The sequence below is a fragment of the Pygocentrus nattereri genome, chromosome 22 (assembly GCF_015220715.1).
Source record: "Pygocentrus nattereri isolate fPygNat1 chromosome 22, fPygNat1.pri, whole genome shotgun sequence".
NCBI lineage: Eukaryota > Metazoa > Chordata > Actinopteri > Characiformes > Serrasalmidae > Pygocentrus > Pygocentrus nattereri.
Genome location: NC_051232.1, coordinates 20,984,039 through 21,004,516, shown reverse-complemented (window position 1 = coordinate 21,004,516; position 20,478 = coordinate 20,984,039). Strand labels below are relative to the sequence as shown.

The window sequence follows — 20,478 nt, the reverse complement described above, 5'->3', positions numbered from 1 at the left end:
ACTGGCGACCTGTCCAGGGTGTTTCCTGCCTTTCACCCAATGACAATTGGGATAGACTCCAGCACCCCCCTGAAGCAACCCAGATGGAGAAGCGGCTTAGAAGATGCAGAAGCGGCTTAACTAGTGCAGTGATCGATTGTGATGACTCGGGCTTCTACATTTTTTTTCTCCTCATGATTAGATGATGAGCAAACATGTTAGTTTGCTGAAGTAACACTGAGAACACAGAAATGTCTTCACTGTTTTTGGTTCTAGATAGCATTACTGACTTTATGCCCTTAACAAAACATTCTTGGCAATGTGCCTATGTTGTGGCACTTCTGTTTCATCATAGCAGGTACTATATAATATACTGGTCTTATCCACTTCACTGCCCTGCTGAAAGCTGTTTCACAGAATTGCTGGCCCGAACATTCTCTTCCTGATTTTCCGTGATGAAAATTGATGAAATTAGTGTTTTCAATACTCATCACACAGTGGCAACTACAGTTCAGTGTTCGAGCATATGTGCACACAACTATGTATATCAGCGTAGTAGTGTCACGACTGGCTCCTCCCTCTCCTCCATGTGCTTTTTGTTTACTTTTTTTTATCGTCCATGTGCTTCTTTGTTTTGAGTCCAAGTCCTGCCCCCTTGTTGTCTGACTCCACCCCTGATCATTGCCACCTGTTTTCTGCCTGTCCCTCCTTGTTTTGTATTTAAATCCTGTGTTTGCCCCTTGTGCTTGCTGGTCTTTGGTTACTGGATGTTTTGTTTGTTTGATATGTCTAGATGTTTGATTTGTTCAGTGTGTTTCTCCGTTGTGTATTTCAGTCTGTGTTTCTTTCGTCATGTCTGAACTCCAATCTCTCCATGTTGGCTACATGAACCTGGACCGTCTTGACCCTGATTTTGGATTTGCCCATAATAAAACTCGCTTTACTCAGCACATGCGTCCGTCTCATCGCTCCCCGGCATTACAAATAGACGTACCTGATCTCCATTTGAACAGTGTCATACGCCTCCTCAACCTTCTGCAGTTCAGCTACAGCACTGTCTACAGCTAGAGAGAGAGGGAGGGAGGGGGGGAGAGAGAGAGAGAGAGAGAGAGAGAGAGAGAGAGAGAGAGAAAGAGGGAGGGAGAGAGAGTATAAGTAAAAGGTTAGGCTTGTAAAGAGCAGTGCCTGGATTGTGCTAAGTAAACACTGTGTTTAATGTTTAATATTCATCATGATCATCATTCCAATATCCGTCTCATACTTCTGAGAGCAATGCAACAGGAGTGATCTTAAAAATAACATCTGCTAAAGCACAGACAGAAGAAATACTATCATGGCAGAAAAGAAAGAGTAAGCAGAGAGAGAGAGAAGGAGAGGGGGGAGAGAAGAAGAAGGGGGGAAAGGGGTAAAATGGAGAGAAGGTTGGAAAAAGGAGAGAGAGAAAAGGACAGAGTAAGAAAAAAGCAAAAAATAATGAAGGGGAGAGAGAACGAGAAAGAAAGGGGGCAGGGAGAGAGAATGTGAAAGAAGGAGGGCAGAGAGATGAGTGAGAGAGCATGAGAGTAAGTGAGCAAGATGAGAGAGGAACCTGACAGACGAAAATAGAGCAAGAGAGAGGTACAGAGAGGAAGAGAGGGAGAGAGAGAGAGATAGAACGAGAGAGAGAGAAGGCGAGCAGGTTGTCGAGGAAACTGTGCTGTGTGATGGAGGGAGAGAGAGAGAAAGAGAGAGAGATAGAGACGCCCTAATCACATGTTTACAAAAACTACTGAAGAACCAGTCCTCCCACCTGTTTACAAACAACAACAGGAAAATAATCAACAACCCTCAGGCCTCTGTGCAACAAATAAAACAGCTTACACAGTGAAAACGGTACAAATTAAACAAATCCACTAAGGGCCGGTTTCCCAGACAAGGACTAAACCTCGCCTTAGACTAAACTGTAGTTGTGTAAGGGCAAATCACCATCAGAAATGACTTTTAGGCTAAGCATAAGCTTAATCTAGGTCTAGAAAACTGACCATAAAACATATTAGGCTTTATTTTCTGTGGACTTCTATCCACCTGTGAATTTACTTTCATGCATTGTCTTTGAGTGCTATGGACCAGTTTCCCAAAATAAGCCAAAGTCTGGACTTAATATTTTTATGGTGAATTATCACTGGCACAGCATTTTAGTCCAAGACTAGGCTTAATCCAAGTCAATGAAATGGACTGTGCAGAAGTCAGAGAGATTTATTTTATTATGACTTTTCAAAGCACCTTGTTACAGGTTGGGGGTTCAAAGCTAGAATTCTGGTCTCTGGAATCAGCAGTTCAACAGGATAAATTACAGACATTCCATTTTATTCAGTTAAGTTTTATTGTATGGTGTTTTAATAAAAAACATACATGCATAATTTTGCTGTTAACAAAAGAAAAAAAGGAAATGTTACAAAAATGAAAATTCTCAAAAAAGAAGTATGTGAAATTGAGATACAGTATATAAATTGGCACGTCTCCAAAAGGAAAAAACACACACATTTTCTAAACTGCTTTTCCTTCTGGGTTGCGGGGGCAGCTGGAGCCTATCCCAGTGGTCATTGGGCAGAAGGCAGGATTCACCCTGGACAGGTCGCCAGTCCATTGCAGGGCAAAGAGAATAGCTAATAAACAGTAAATATATAAACATAGAAGAATTTAAAATACCTATACGCAAAATATATATTTTTAATAATTGTTGTCCTTTGCAACTGGCTGGAAAAAACAAATGAAACCTCTAAACTAAACTCTGAGAATCCCAACTAATCACAGTTTCTGATGAGTCTCTGTTAGTGTTTAGATAAAAGAAACTAATCAGATACAATGAATCATTTTGGCTGGAAGAACACAACATAATCATTGACCATGTCACATTATGTCAATGTCAAATTTACAGAGCACATTTATAAACAACAGCTGTTGACCAAAGTGCTGCACAATCAACACAGCAAAACACATAAAACAGGCAATAAAACACAGATGCCAGATTAAAAAGTAAAAAATATAATAATACAGTCAGTAAGATTGTAACAACAACACAAAATACAAGCGGCTTTCACACTAAATCGAAGGCCAAAGAGTAAAAATGTGTTTTGAGACAAGATTTAAAAAACAGTTGGCCAGCCTATCATGCAAAGGCAACTCATTCCAGAGTTTGGGGACTATAACTGAAAAAGCACAATCTCCTGTGCCTCACCTCTGATTTAGGGACAGTCAAAAAGAACTAGTCAGCAGACCTAAGTGATCTTGATATAATAGAATCTTAAAATCAACTCATATATCAAGCTAATGAAGAGATACTTTGGAGATGAACCCTCTTCCGTGGAGAGGAGTTGAAGGACGGCAGGGAATCTGGATGTCCTCCTCAACAGGTAACAGCCAGGTGTACACAGGCTCCAGAGAGCGAACAGAAAACAAAGCAATGACAACCCGCGGCACTTTCAGCCAAAATACCACTGGGATTAGTCCCAGGGAACACTGCCAAACAGCATTTCATTCTCACTAACAAACTGCTGCACTTGTCCATATTGTGCAGGTCTAGTACAGATACAGCTTCTGAGCACTGATCTTCAGATCACGACAGCTGTAGAGCAAGACAGTGGTGTGAAAATGGGTGCTTTTCTGACTGTTACTCCTCATAACCACTCTCTGGCTTCAAAAGAATTCAGACTAAATCAGATCACAGTGACTCATCCACAACTCTCAAATAAAAAAGAATAGAAATAGGAGAGAGAGAAAGAAAAGGTCAAGGACATTCTCTTGTAGAATACAGACATTTGGAGAATAAAGGAAAGCTCCAGAAATAGAATGAAAACTGGTCCGTTTAATAAAAGAAGAGTTCTTCTTACTGCTGCATTTACGTTATGGTCACCAAAATAGCACAAACATTCAGAATGAACAGATACATTCAGAAGAAAGGCACATCATGACACAGATGTATGGAAGCCCTAAAACAGACAGTTCCAGGGGCTGTATTACAGAAACATCCTAACTCTGGAATCTAACACTTTTAATCACCATGACAATTTCAGCTAAGTCTGAATTTAGGACAGTATTTATTACAGAATAACATTTACTAAGACTATAATCCTACACTAACTCCAGATAAGAAAACAGCATTATTGAAGCATCTTTACTAGACATAATTTCCTAAATACTTTCCTAGTACAATAGTTCCCTTGTACAATAAACACAGTGGTGTTCTAACTTCTGCTTTAACTGTCTGGTTATATCATTTTTGCAAAACAGTGACTCAAGAAATCACTCAAGACATTTTTCCCCCTAATTCTTCAGTTTAAAAATCTCAGACACTACATTTGCGATTGTCCACCATCCTTTCTTTTTGCCTTGTGTGTTAACATTGATAAAAACTTAAATAAAATAAATTAAATGAATATTACTGTGATGGTGGTGAATAATGAGGAAACTGAATTGAACTTGTGGCTGTTTATTAGGAGGAATAACGTTGGTTAAAGAGTCTGAGAAATGGAAACTGAAACTGGGGAGTGGTGACACTGTTAAACAGCTCCATGTTCCAATTGGTAAAGGTAACTGTCTAGCCATCTAACTTACATTTCTAGCATCATTTTGATGTTGATTTACATGTATTGATTGTTGCTTGGTAATAGACATAACAGTTAAGGGGCCAGTCAGTTTTGGTGGTCTACCAATCCTTGCACGGTTGTTAAGAGTCACATTTTCCCTGTAAACTAGAAAATCTTCTGTTTCCATTGACTTTATGCAAGGGATTTATTTTATAGCAAACCCCTCATATCTCCTGAAAATAAATTAACTTGTTTTTAGTGTCTGTTAATTTATTGAAGAATGATCTCTGACTTTTGCTGAGTGCTGTATAAATTGGTCTGTTCCTTGTTTCTTACTGTGAGAGGGAGAGCAGTAGGTGAGCTTAAAATATGCATTATCATCACCAATTAAATGTGAATGTAAACTTGTAAGAAGCCTTAACAGTCAGTGACATATGTCTGGTTCAAATCAGAATAAAAAACAAACTATTTCAGTGAAGTTGTGTTACACCCTAAACAAAAACACATTTCAGAAGCATTTCCTTGTTTACAGACTTCAGAGCAGCCCACACACTTCTGGTTGTGAGCGTCTGGGCAGCAGCGTATGACCTCTGGCTGGTTGGCAGGGCTTCAGAGTGTGTGTATTGACGAGCCATCGACAGGCTGATCCGCCTCATAAAGACATAAGAGCCGTGTTCATTTCTCCAGAGGAGAAGGCTAAAGAGCTAAAGGGTGCAGGAAAGGAACCATTTCAGACAAAAAAAGGAGGAGTAGGAAGTCTGATATACCCAGGTATGTAATACACATGTAACGCATATATTAACCCCTTAAACTCCAATTACCATATTTTTCTGAGCTCTGAACTTAGTATTTATCACAATACCTACATTTAGGGTGAGTTATTCATTCAACCTAATGAGAAACTGTAGAACAGAGTCAGTTTATATCACAGTATCTACATTTAGAGTGAGTTATTCATTCAACCTAATGAGAAACTGTAGAACAGACTCAGTTTATATCACAGTACCTACATTTAGAGTGAGTTATTCATTCAACCTAATGAGAAACTAGAACAGACTCAGTTTATATCACAATACCTACATTTAGAGTGAGTTATTCATTCAACCTAATGAGAAACTGTAGAACAGACTCAGTTTATATCACAGTATCTACATTTAGAGTGAGTTATTCATTCAGCCTAATGGGAAACTATAGAACAGATTCAGTTTATATCACAGTATCTACATTTAGAGTGAGTTATTCATTCAACCTAATGAGAAACTGTAGAACAGATTCAGTTTATATCACAGTACCTACATTTAGAGTGAGTTATTCATTCAACCTAATGAGAAACTGTAGAACAGACTCAGTTTATATCACAGTACCTACATTTAGAGTGAGTTATTCATTCAACCTAATGAGAAACTGTAGAACAGACTCAGTTTATATCACAGTATCTACATTTAGAGTGAGTTATTCATTCAGCCTAATGAGAAACTGTAGAACAGACTCAGTTTATATCACAGTATCTACATTTAGAGTGAGTTATTCATTCAGCCTAATGGGAAACTATAGAACAGATTCAGTTTATATCACAATACCTACATTTAGAGTGAGTTATTCATTCAACCTAATGAGAAACTGTAGAACAGACTCAGTTTATATCACAGTATCTACATTTAGAGTGAGTTATTCATTCAACCCAATGAGAAACTGTAGAACAGACTCAGTTTATATCACAGTATCTACATTTAGAGTGAGTTATTCATTCAACCCAATGAGAAACTGTAGAACAGACTCAGTTTATATCACAGTATCTACATTTAGAGTGAGTTATTCATTCAACCTAATGAGAAACTGTAGAACAGACTCAGTTTATATCACAGTATCTACATGTAGAGTGAGTTATTCATTCAACCCAATGAGAAACTGTAGAACAGACTCAGTTTATATCACAGTATCTAAATTTAGAGTGAGTTATTCATTCAGTCTAATGAGAAACTGTAGAACAGACTCAGTTTATATCACAGTATCTAAATTTAGAGTGAGTTATTCATTCAGCCTAATGAGAAACTGTAGAACAGACTCAGTTTATATCACATAGTCATTACATTTAGTCACTACATACCAGTTGAAAAGCTAATCAAAACTAGTTGGAAAAACATTGACGAATACCATACAAATGTCAGCTTGATTACACAATTAGAGCTGACATTGGTTACTATATTAAGACTAGGAGCCTTCATTCACATATAAAATAAACGTGAAATTAATAACATGCTCTAAATTATGGATTTTGAGTTATACATTCTCATAAAGTAAAGTATGCTTTGTAAAACTTGTCCAACCTTCAAACAGAGACTACAAAAAACATTTGTTGGCAGACCATAGAAAGGGGAATTGAACGCAACACTTCAGGAGGTACTGAACAATTCAAACTAGATATGGAATAACTCACAGCAGTTATTAGACAGTTCACGTTAGTTACTTAATAATTCACAGTAGATAGAAAAGAATTAAATGTAATCCATTGTAGTTACTAAACAATTCATTCTGCACTGACACTAAAACCAGGCAGTGATGTACAGACTCTCTACAGCCCATTTTTCAAAGACTGTATAAAAAAAAAAATCAAAATATTCTATTTAGTCAAACAGAGCAAAATAGATATGGATACAGATACAGTTTTTAGCCTTTTGATAGCGTTTTGCTAACCTATATGTTTCCACCTGTTTTGGGGAAGCAGTTGTGACAGTGTGTGTTTAAATATGGGCTAAATTTGGGTGTATTCCTGGTGGGAATCTGCCAAGATGGAATGTTTAAAGTGACCAACAACTTTGTGCCCAACTGCCATGGTGTCAGCACCACTTCTCTGTGTGAGCAGACCCTTGTTCATTGCCAGCTTGAGACATATGTTCACGAAGGCGCCAGCATATGCTATGCTTACACCACATGGTATCAAGTGGTATTGGATGTTGGTATTGATGTATTTTTTTTTCCAAGCATGAGTAAATGAGCGCAATATTGGGCTGATACCTGGTACCAGCATTGGTACTGGGGCATGCCCAGTAGATACTGAATGACACTGAATGGATAATGAATAATTCATAGTAGTTACTATAATTTATATCACACACTGAATAAACTATAGTGTATATTGAATAATTCCCAGAACTTACTGAATAAAGGGTTAAGATCAATAACTGAATATTAAGAGTACAGATTAAGGAGGTTAACTGAACAAGACAGAGTTTTGCTACTCAGAAATTGGACAAACAAACAAATCTTTTGAATCTACACTCCCTGTTCACTTTAATAGAAAAAACCCTCAACCCTCTATCAATTATGCACCACATACACACTAGATTGGCTCAATTATGCTCCGTTGCTCTTTGACATCTCTTAGAGGTGAGGAGGTCAAGGGTTAAGCACTGTCTGACCATATACATAGCATTGCAACAGCAGGCTGTAATTAGCACTGCTGTAACACAGAATAATCACAGTGGTCTCTGGAAAGAGAACAGCTGATGAACTGCCTTAGGGTGAATCTCAACCACAAGTGTCTGGACATGCTGCCTGAATGTTTTGCATGCATGCTCATCTTTTTGAGTGGTGCAACAAAGCAATGTATAATCAAAAATATTACATCTAGGCAAACATGATTGACTATGAGTGGGTTTCGGTTTTAGTAGTATATTACATATAGCAATGATTTTGTTTCTTCTTCCTCAATTTTTTTTCCATTTGAAAACAAAAGCTGCCGTTTATATTGCATAAGCATTTCATAAGACAGGGAATAGAAATGGTGGAAAATGACTTGCAATAAAATCTAATTAACATGCATTGAAGTAAAACTGTCTTACAATTGTCTTACACCAAAAATAAAAACACAAATAACAAAGCATAACACAAGCACTAAATACATTATGTAGACCTATTGTAGTTGGTACTGTGACCCAGCATGTTACAGTCTGATCTTAAATATACACACACATGTATAGTGGAGAACCAGTAATCAGTAAAGTAACATGGATAGCTCACTGCAACCCAAAGGTCAAACAAAAGTCAATTTAAAACAGAAATATGACCAGATTACGTTCTGCTTTAGAACTGTGAAACAGTGAAAAGGTCAGAGACATCAGTGAGCACAAGGACCATGAACAGAACATTACAGGCTTTCCACAACGTCTATAGCAGTGTGCGTCAGCACCATGGACAGCACCACTATCCCGTTTTAACGGTATCCTGAAACAGCATCAGTACGCTGATCTAATTCAGCACCATAGACAGTGTCAAACCTCCTAACTTGTACTCGATGAGTTCCACCTTCCTTATAGTTTCACTATAAAGGTGTACAATGGGTGTACCATAAAAAAGACTGGCCACTTTGACATTCTAAACACAGGATCCCCGGCATAGCGTGTGTTCGTGTGTGCATGTGTGTGCGTGTGTGCTGGGATTATTACACGTCAGCGTCACTGTGAGGTTGATCCACTTATATCTAGCCAAAAGAGTCAGAAACTGACCACTGATGAAGAGCTGGAGGGTGGCCAACACAAACTTCGCATAAACAGATGGACTATAGTCTAACTGCGCACCAACAAAGTCGAGCTACAAGGTAATTTAAAGCTAGAAGGTTTAAAAGCTCAGCTCAGCTCTGTGACCAATCAATTGGCTCTGAAAAGAAGCTGCTTAGCCATGCTAGGAGCTAACTGGTTATATTAGCTGCTTGATTATGTTATGTAAACAGCTACAGTAAAAGCTAAGTGGCTAAACTCACGAGTTCATGACTCATCAACACAGCCATTGAGTCAGAGGGAAAAGAAAAAAAAGAGTGTGAAAAAGAAAGAGAAACAGGGAGAGGAAACAGTCGGAAAGGAAGAAAGATAGAAAGATAGAAAGAAACAAACAAAGACAGAAAAACAGAGGAAGAGAGAAGAGATAGGTAAAGAGAAGCATCGAGAAGAGTGAGATGATATGTAATGATGTTCTATTGATCAGTGGTTTATAACTATATTATGCAGGATGTGTCAGCAACAAGAGCAGCTCAATAGGAAATTCCACCATGTTTTTGTTACCTTTTCCATAAATCAATGGTTATCATGTAGACAGAGTAGTTTGGTGTGAAATGGTTTATTGGAGAGATTTGTTTTACAGTGTTGGTGACAGAAACCATGTCTGCAACACAAATATAGCCCCTGTAATGAGCCAGTGAACCCCCACATCTTCTGGGTTTTAATATGCAATGTTGATCATGATAAATAGTGATAAAACTGAAAAAAACTGGTTTTCCCTGGGTACTATTTTTGCCATTCATGTGCCCCTACACCATGAATGAATTTTATGCCAAAATAATGCCTGATAATGTGCTCATTTACTACTCATAAAAATGCAAGGCAAATATCCGATACCACCTGATACCAACAAGTCTGTATATGCCAAATTTACTCTGTCTGACTAAACAGAATGGCAAAGTAAACATTTTTTAAGCGTGATATTAAAAAATAAAAAAACATATTGTCCTATCATGCACATCACTGCCTAGTTTAATTTAGTGGACAGTGTGGCCCAAGTTAACAAAGCTGCCGTAGCAGCATGTTTGCTCAGCACTCAGATGGGGATCAAAACCGTGAAACATACCTTACTAACAACTGCCCAGAAGCAATAGAGGTGTACTTTACTCACAGCTGCACAGAAGTGCTTTTCAGATGTGCGACCAAACACACTCTTCTCCACTGCAAATTAGATTTGAATGATTTAACTGTTAAGGTACACTGCACTCACATTTACACTAAGAACTAGTTAATACTCAGCATTGTATTGGAATCATCAGCAAGTACTTAAAAAGGTAATTGTACTCAGTCTGAAAAAAAAAAAATGGTATAGATGGATCACCATTCATAACTATTTTATTTAATAGCTTTCTGTGAGGGAGCTTTAGAGGTAGATGTCTGGTTCCTATCACCACCACTGTAAACAATTCTAATTCAGTAAGTTTTCCTAGAATGGAGCATTTGCCACCAGACTACTCTGAATGACTTCAAATCTTGAACTACCCAGTGTCGAGATTTTCTTTGGACTTTCACTATTTGCTTGCTCAGGGGGCTTGGACCTGGATATTTATCGCTTAATTCCTGTTTATTCACTGAATTTATCATACTGAGGAAAAAGACAACATAAAAGTGGTACATGCAAAAATACATCTTATATCTAGTTTTTTTTCCTCAATAAATTCAAGAAATAATCTATACAGGATGTTTTGAACTTATTTTCACTTAAGAAAACATACTTGGACAGGAGGCGTACAAACCTTTGCATTTGACTGTACATAATCCAGTTTAATCTGTTTACACTCTGTACGGCACTGCAGTGTGGATGGGGAAACCTGCTTAAAGTTGAAGTGGCTGCATTTTTGCCTACAGCACTTGTTGCTATGACGACAGTTCCTCTGTGACAAGTATCCTGCATCTATTCCTCATTTGCATATGCGCATGTTTACGCATCCGTAAATGTTAAACAGTGACCGTTTACAGCTTGATGGTATTAGAGCATAAACGGGTTTTAGTGTGTATGAGTACTAAAATGGCAGAAATATTTGCAGCCTGCTCTCTCACACACACACACACACACACACACACACACACACACACACACACACACACACACACACACACACACATACGCAAATAAACTCACTCCCCAGGACACACACACTCAGAGCTATGCTGTTATCAGGCTGTGTAAGTGTTAATTATAATGGAGGATGGCAGGTGACCACACAGATCTAAACTTGTCATGCCTGCTCTCTTTACTCTGTCTGTGAGTCTCTCTGCCTTCTTCTCTCTCTTTACTGTCTGTATCCTTTTCCCTCTTTATCCATCTCCAGTTTTCTCACTTTCTCTCCTATTTCCTCTCTTTCTCTCAACCTCATTCTTCTCTCTATCTGAACATTTCTATGTACATACTTGACTTCTCTCTCTTTCTCTCACTACAGATAAAGGATTCCATTCCAAAATGCTGAACATCCATTCATTACAATTTTTGGATATAACAAGGTTTGGGAAGGACACCATCTGACAAATAATGTAAGGAACATTTTTATTTCTCTAATAAAGATGGCATTGATCACAATATAACACTGATATTCCCTGTATTTGTAAAGCTCACTCTCAAACAGCAAATATTATGGAAAAAAAGGAAAAGTCTTGAAAGTGGTGTTTGGAGCAAAACCTTAATTTATGTTGAAACAGTTGCATGCAAATGTCTAAACACTCCTGGTCAAATTCCATGTATTTTCTGATTTTCTAAGTGAAAAGAAGTGAACACATTCTCTACAGAGAACAGACTTCTGCACATTCTAATGTACAGTTACTGTTTATTTTCTGAATTTAACATACTGGAAAAAATATAATTAAATAAAATATAAAATATGGCCTGTGCAAACATGTTAAATAAGTGAAAATTTTGTTTTCTTTTTTGCTTGTTTTTGCAATGTTTGCACAGACTACTGTCCTCTCTGTCTCTTCTGCTATTTTTCTCTCTATTATTTCTCTCCCCTCTCTCTTCTGCTATCCCCAGCCTCTTTGTCTCTTTCTCACTTTCCTTTCCTCTCCGTCTTCTACTTCTGTCTCTCTCCTCACATCTCTCCATTTCTCTGATTCTCTCTCCCTCCGCTTATTCTGTATTTGATTTGAGATAAATGGAAGTGGGGCAAACTCAGGAATGAGGGATGCTGGAGGAGAAGATGAGAGAAAGAGAATAAAGGAGTGGGACTGGTGAATAATTCATTGATCTGAATGAGGGAGATCCCCAGATTAGAAAAAACATACACACACGTGGTCTGCTGCGTATTAGTCACACAGAAGTGTACAACAGAACATATACTATATTGCCAAAAGTATTTGCTTGTCTGCCTTCACATGCCTATGAACTTGAGTGACATCCCATTGTGCACTGGTATGCAGTCATGTTGGAACAGCAAGGGGCCGTCCCCAAACTGTTCCCACAAGTTGGGAGCATGAAATTGTCCAAAATCTCTTGGTCTGCTGAAGCATTAAGAGTTCCTTTCCCTGAAACTAAGGGGCCGAGCCCAGCTCCTGAGAAACAGCCCCACACCATAATCCCCCCTCCACCAAACTTTACACTTGGCACAATGCAGTCAGACAAGTACCATTCTCCTGGCAACCACCAAACCCAGACTCGTCCATCGGATTGCCAGACAGAAACTCGTGATTTGTCACTACAGAGAACACGTCTCCACTGCTTTAGAGTCCAGTGGCAGCGCTTTACACCACTGCATTCGACGCTTTGCATTACGCATGGTGATGTAAGGCTTGGATGCAACTACTCGGCCATGGAAACCCATTCCATGAAGCTCTGTACGCTGTTCTTGAGCTAATCTGAAGGCCACATGAAGTTCGGAGGTCTGTAGTGATTGACTCTGCAGAAAGTTGGCGACCTCTGCGCACTATGCACCTCAGCATCCGCTGACCCCGCTCTGTTATTTTACGTGGCCGACCACTTCGTGGCTGAGTTGCTGTCGTTCCCAGTCCCTTCCACTTAGTCGAGGTGCTTGATTTTATACACCTGTGGCCATGGAAGTGATTGGAACACCTGAATTCAATGATTTGGCAATATGGTGTATTAGTACGTCTGAGTATAAGTATTATTCAAATAAGGCTGCTGAACTCTTTACCCATAATGCCTTGCTGTAGTGGAGGACAGAGTTGTTAAATGTAAATATTATAGGTTAAGATAGTTGATGACATAATTTTATACACAGTGATCTGAAGCCACCCCATTGGTTCTCCCTCTCTGCACTGCAAAACAAGCAATTTAACATTCTAATGTCTCTAAGATTCATATGTAATTGACATCTGTTCTGATTGGCCACCCTGTACTGATTATATTATAGTTAAATTATACATGATATACATTATTAACTAATAATAGATTTTATAATAAAATTAGTAAAATACAACCCCAATTCTAAAACAGTTGGGGTGCTGTGTAAAATGTAAATAAATGTAAATAAATGTAAACAAAAACAGAATACACTGATTTGCAAATCCCACAGACCCATATTTTATTCACAATAGAACACATCAGATTTTTTCATTAAATGGTAAAACCTCTCTTAGAAATTGATGGCAGCAACGCATCTCAAAAAAGTTGGGACAGGACCACGTCTACCGTTGTGCAGCATCCCCTCTTCTTTTAACAGTCTGTAAACAGAGGTGAGGAGACTAATTACTGGAATTTTGGGAGAGGAATGTTGTCCCATTTTTGCCAGATGTGGGATTCTAGCTGCTCAGCAGTCCTGGGTCTTCTTTGCCAGATTTTTTGTTTCATGACGTGTCAAATGTTTTCTATTGGCCAAAGGTCTGGACTGCAGGCAGGCCAGTTCAGTACCCATAAGGACTCTTCTTCTGTGAAGCCATGCTGTTGTGATGGATGCAGTATGTGGTTTGACATTGTCTTGCTGAAATATGAAAGGCCTTCCCTGAAAGAGACGTTGTCTGGAAGGATGTTGTTCTAAAACCTCTATATACTGTTCAGCATTGATAGTGCCTTTCCAGATGTGTAAGCTGCCCACACCATAGGCACTAATGCAGTCCCACACCATCAGAGACACAGGCTTTTGAACTGTGCATTGATAACGAGTTGGATCTCCTCTCCGCAGGATATGGTATTCTTGGTTTCCAAAAAGAATTTGCCACAGAACCGTTTTCCATTTTGCTTCAGTCCATTTTAAACGAACTCTTCCCAGGGAAGATTGTGCCGTTGCTGGATCGTGTTGACATATGGCTTCTTCTTTGCATCACACAGCTGTAACTTGAATTTGAGGATTGCATGGTGAACACTGTATTCACAGACAATGATGTCTGGAAGTGTTCCTGAGTCCATGCAGTGATTTCCAGGACAGAATCATGCCTTTTCAATGCAGTGCTGCCTGAGGGCCAGAAGATCCTAAGCATCCAATATAGTCTGTCGACCTTGTCCCTTGCATACAGGGATTTCTCCAGATTCTCTGAGTCTTTTGATGATAAAATGTGTTGTAGACAGTGGGATATCTAAATTCTTCAAAATCTTACTTGGGGGAACATTTTTCTGAAATTGTTCCACAATTTCTAGACGCAGATTTTCACAGATTGGAGAACCTCTGCTCATCTTTGCTTCTAAGAGACTCGCAGGTAGTTGCAAGTTGCTACTCCAGCTGTTTTTTATTAGTACCATTTCTTCAGCCTTTTGTTATCCCTGTCTCAATTTTTTTGAAATGCGATGCTGCTATCAAGTTCTAAATTAGTTCATATTCTTTCCTGAAATGGTAAAATGTCTCAATTTCAACATCTGATATGTGTTCTTTTTTGATTTACAGTTGTTTACATTTTACACAGTGTCCCAGCTCTTTTGGAATTGGGCTTTCCTGTTTCACAAAGTGAGCTCAATAAAGACATAATTTGACAAGTTTGGTGTGGAGGAACTCCACTGGCCTGCATAGACTCCCGACCTCAACTCCACTAATCACCTTTGGAATTAACTGGAACAGCAATTGCAAGCCAGAGCCTCTTGTCTAACATCAATGCCTGACCTCACAAATACTCTTTTGATTGAATGTTGTGAAGAGATTTCCAGAAGAGTGTAGTTATAGGTTCAAAAGGGTTGGGGGGTGGCGGTATATTAATCACAGTGGTTTTGAAGCTCATACTGGGATGACGGTTACATGTCCACATATTTTTGGCCACATAGTTTAACTATGTTTAGGCTGCACTAATGCATTTAAATTGGAGCTCCAGAAGAAAATGAACAGACTGTCTCACACACACACACACACGCATGCACACACACACACACACACACACACACACACACACACACACACACACACACACACACACAGCAGTGTGACTGTGCCTATCAGGGGAGAGAATAGCTCCAGCACTTTGCCTAACACAAACACACTCACAGATGGTTTCACTCTTCTTTGCAAGGCGAGCAAACAGGGTGCTGTTTACTGATAGGGAGGTGTGACTGACATATACACACATACACACACACACACACACACACACACACACACACACACACACACATACATGTATCACCGAAAACTTGTGCACTTGTATGACTCCATAAAGCAAGGCAATATACGAAACAAATGAAACTTCAATTATTACTCTAGCTTTACATGCCAGTGTGGAGACCGTGATGATCCTCCTGCTGAGCTGGCGTCATAGATGTTGTTCCACTGGACTAAATCAAAGCGGTTACTGTCATATGGAAAAGTTAGGTACCCCATTCAAATGTTTTCTTGATTTTCTAAGTTAAAAGAAGTTAACACATCCATTCTCTACAGAGAACACACATATTTCAGGGAAAAAATATAAGATAAAATGTGGCCAGAGCAAAAATTATCATGGATTTTATTTTAAATTTTATTATAGGTTTTCTTTATTCCACTATGTTAAACACAGCAAATAAACAGAAACTGTGCAGTATTTTCTTTTCATTTTGCAGGTGTTGAAATATTGGCATATGACATGACTGTACCTACATTGAGAAACATTTTTAAACTTGTGAAAAAACATATTTCCATACTGTAGCCGAAGACACTGTCGAGAACTTCAGGAATGAATTCACTTATAGCCAACAATGAATCTGAAATCGTATTGCTTTTTCCTTCCATACTGTGACATATTTCTTTGTGAAACAGTATCAGGATCACTGAGCCAGAGGCAAGGCAAAAGTCATTACATTTTGATACCAGATTACAGAAAAGCAAGAACATTGTCTTTTAAATGACATTTTATGATAAATCATATTTGATATGACCAGGGTCATGAACTAGCAAAGCTAAAAAAGATCAGATTTTAGTTCTGGGTGACTCTAAAGGAAAGACCACTTGAGCAAGACACAGCTCAGATAGCAGCAGTTAGTTAGTTAATTAGCTAATATGGTTTTATATGATGACTGTGACAACTCAAGGGCCAATTCACAATTGTATGCAAGTTTATCAGCTAGCTGGTTACCACTACAGAACCAGCACTGTTTCGGATGTAATTATGTCAAGTTATGCTATTATTATGTAGTATGTCTCTTGGCTTGTCATTGCTGTTTCATGAAACCTGTTTCAAGGTTGAGATGGCTGCATCTGTTGGGGCTGAGTATTAGACAATCTTCCAGGCCTTAAGTTAAGCTTTCACCATGTACAGCCAGCTTCAGACAATCTAAAATGCACACACAACACATGCTTGTTAACAACACAGACAGCTGTACCAGTCAATTTGTTTAAAGAAAACCAGAAAGAAAAAAACTCTCGTTTTTCTTTGATGAACAAGAACGCACTGCACATACAAAAAAGTGTTTCTTTATAATAACTTGTAATTCTGTGCTTACGATCATGCATATCTCTGGGAGGTAGGCTTGGTGTAATCATCTTCTGCCCATAAGAAATGTTCAGACTGCGCTCTGAAGCTCCTTAGTCAATTATTCTGAACTGCCAAAGCCTTTGTGAGCACAAGCAGGATAGATAGTTTGTTTCTGCTTTCGGTCATATTTCACAGAGACTGAAGAAGTGGATAAAGGGAACAGGAACTGAAAGAGTCAGTATGTCTGAAACACTAAAGGCTTGGTGTACTAAATCTTTTGCACCAGTTTCAGCAAATTCAGCCTGCATTACGTGCAAAACTGCTCATGCACTGTGAGCACGCAAAAACACAAAATGCGTTTCTCTCCTTCATACATATGCATTTGTGGAGGATCACATAGAAAATGGGTGGAGACATTGGAAGTGCACCTCACGTGTGAGCAGCTATCGGTAGTCGGTGTTGCAGGGATTTTCCTTAACGCTTTAAAACCAGACAGTAATTAGCAGTGATCTCTCAAAGTCAGTGCAATGTTTGTGTTGGGCTAAGGACCAACAAGACAAAGCAATATACAATTAAAGACGTTTCTAAAACATTACACAATCATACTTAAACATAAGGATAATTAGAAGTAGTTATAGTTTAAATATGTTTATATTTAATAGAATTACACCCCTGAGGAGAGCACTTAGTGGGCAGGGTTGTGCACAGCTTCCATGATTAGATGCAGCCTCAGTTAAATTCAGATGCATTGTGATTTGCCTGTGCTCACACACATCTGAAATCTTTTAACTATTAATTATGCACAAAAAACATATGTTAGCAATGTAAGCTGCTACATAGGAGTGTAACAGTATTGTATAGTTTTGTATAGTGTTGTATAGTTTAATACCAGCTTAATATCCATTACACTACATGGAGCCCAAAACACACACACACACATACACACGCACACAAACACACACACACAAACACACACATGCTGTATCGCTGCTGTTAGAACAAAACCTTATGCTAACTTTAAAGAAGAAGGAAAAATCCTACTTTACTTTTAATGTACGTCAATTTCCAATCATTTCTATTTCAACGTCAGCTCTGCTCAGACTACACCAGCACTTGCTTTATCTGATTGTATTCATGACCAAGTCATGGATAAGTATGACAATTTTTTAAAACGGAAAGCAACAGAGTTGCTTTTAATTGGCTCAAAGACTTTGATACCTAGTTCATCCTGACATCAATATCGATGGGATTCTTTTAACATCACCTCCCCCACGTCCACATCTTTGATCCAAACTTTCTATTGACATTCACATCAATTATATTGTTAAGACTGCTTTTTTTCCCCTCCATCTTTTTGATACTGCTCGTCTCTGACCATTCCCCAACAAAGCTGATGTATAAACACTTATGCATGCAGTAGTGACATCACGGTTAGACTACTGCAATGTTCTCCTATCTGGTCTCCCTGTCAAAACCCTCACTAGCTGTTAGGATCATCACCTTTTAAAAAAAGTCTTCACTGGTTACTCATCACATTCCAAGTTCAGTACAAGGTTCTCCTTATTACATAAGCATAACACATAAAATTACATCTGGCTTCTCAAAATCTGTCTAAGCTTCCTCATCTGTATGTCCTACCCGGTACTTTAAGATCATAAAATCTTGACTTTCTTCGTGTTCCAAGGTCTAAACTGACTTCTATGGGTGGTCGATCGATTTAGTGTAGTAGCTCCCAAATACCCTCCCCCAGTCTACTTGGGATGCTACCTCTCCATCTTCATTTAAATCTGTTAAAGACTTACTTGTTTTCACTACGTTAACAATGATCAGTTTATATCTGAATGTTATACTTGTATTGTCATTTTGTTGTTAATTGTTTAACATATTCATGTTCGTTGATTGTAAGGTGTCCTTGAGCATGGGAAAGAGAGCATATAATTAAAAGTGAGGATGATGATGATAATATTTTACCCCCTAATCACTACACCAGTTTTTTTTTTGCTTTAACTCAGCCTACACTTTAATTCAGGCAGCCACTTTTTGTTCTACCTTACAGTGACAATGTGATGCATCATCAGTTATTTTATGAAGTATGATGTCAAAAATACATTATCAATACACCGACCCTCTTAAAGAAATCACTTCTTTAAAATGATCCACTCTATAAGCACAAGCTGTAGAGCACTAGCAGGTAAAATGCAAAGCTTTCTTACTCTCTATTATTAACGCCCTATCCCCACTTCATCAACGTGGTACTGCATGTGATGTGATGTTGTGGGTCCATATTAAAATGTGATAAATGGATATTACTATCCATCCTAGCCTTGAAAACTGCTGCGTGAATGTTGTCTGCGTTAATGTAGTCTGAACATTCTGTACAATTACTCTCAGCCGTGTTTGAGATCTGAGGGAACTACAATGAGAACCATCAGAATAAAACACACTTTCATTAAAGAGGCCTCCTAATGCCTCTGACACTAGGTTTTATAATTATCTTGTTTTTTTATCATCAAATGCCAGACTTGTCAACCAAACAACATCATTCTCCAATCAAATGCCACCACTTGCCATCATTCTCAATTAAACAACCACCAACCATGGTCTACTGAATCAACAAAAACACAACACCACCTAACAAATTAGCATTCTAATGTTAAGTGTTGGCTTTTGAAGGTTCTAGATCTCACACATGAATCAAACAGTTGGATTTCTTGGTGTTTGTTAGAGAATGTTGGATAAGCAATGTTGCTCTGGGATTCATGAATGAGTTATAGGCTTGTAGGCGTGCATGCATACCTGAACACCAACCTAGAACAGCAACAATCCAGCAATGCCTCATAAGAGCATTTCTCCTGCTGCCTGTGAAAGAGGCTGCTGCATTTAATGCTAAAGCAGAAACAGTGTGAATAAAGCCAGCATTTCTGGGTGAAGGCAAAGACAGAGACAGGGTGGATAAAGCCAGCACGTTTTGGATGGAATCACACTGGCACCTGATGTGGAGGATCCGTGTCAATGACAGGCAATACCAGCTTATACTTAATCCCATTACTTAAAGAAACGACGCTTCGTTTAAGACCCTCCGAGAGCCGCGAGAGTATGAAGGAGAAGCAGCATGCTGTAAAAAAGGCAGAAAACACACTAATTGTTGTTGTCTAAAGGGCGATTTTCTGAGGAGAAAAACTCCATTTTCTATGCTGCCATTTGGCTTGTCAGCGGGAGAAAAAGGCTCAATAAAAACGGAGACAAAAGGTACATTCAGCCGTACGGAAATGCTAAAGGATAATTAAAGTGCGTGTGAGAATAAGTGCGTATGTGTATGTGTATGAATCACTACATTACAGCAGATGCGCGTCTATTTATTCCTGGGCCACATTGAACAGTTCTGACATTAACGAAAATTGATTCTCTGTCTCTCTTCTGCAGATAAGTGTGTTTGTTTGAACACACACTGCAGCGTCTGCAACCCCAGTTTAATTAGCACGCACGCACACACACACACACACACACACACATACATACCCAACACCCCTGTTCCCTGCACTGGTGCCACGCTGGCAAAGAATCAATCACCAAGGAACCCGTTGCCC

General features: G+C 38.8%; 1 protein-coding gene across 1 annotated transcript in view; it reads right to left on the bottom strand.

Moving 5' to 3' along the window:
• Positions 1-20,478, bottom strand: part of LOC108440425 (glucosidase 2 subunit beta-like) — a 201,774-nt gene that overhangs the window by 55,120 nt on the left and 126,176 nt on the right. The window contains exon 10 of the mRNA XM_017719285.2: positions 974-1,043. Coding sequence (XP_017574774.1) covers positions 974-1,043 — 70 coding nt within the window. The remainder of the gene's footprint in view (positions 1-973; positions 1,044-20,478) is intronic.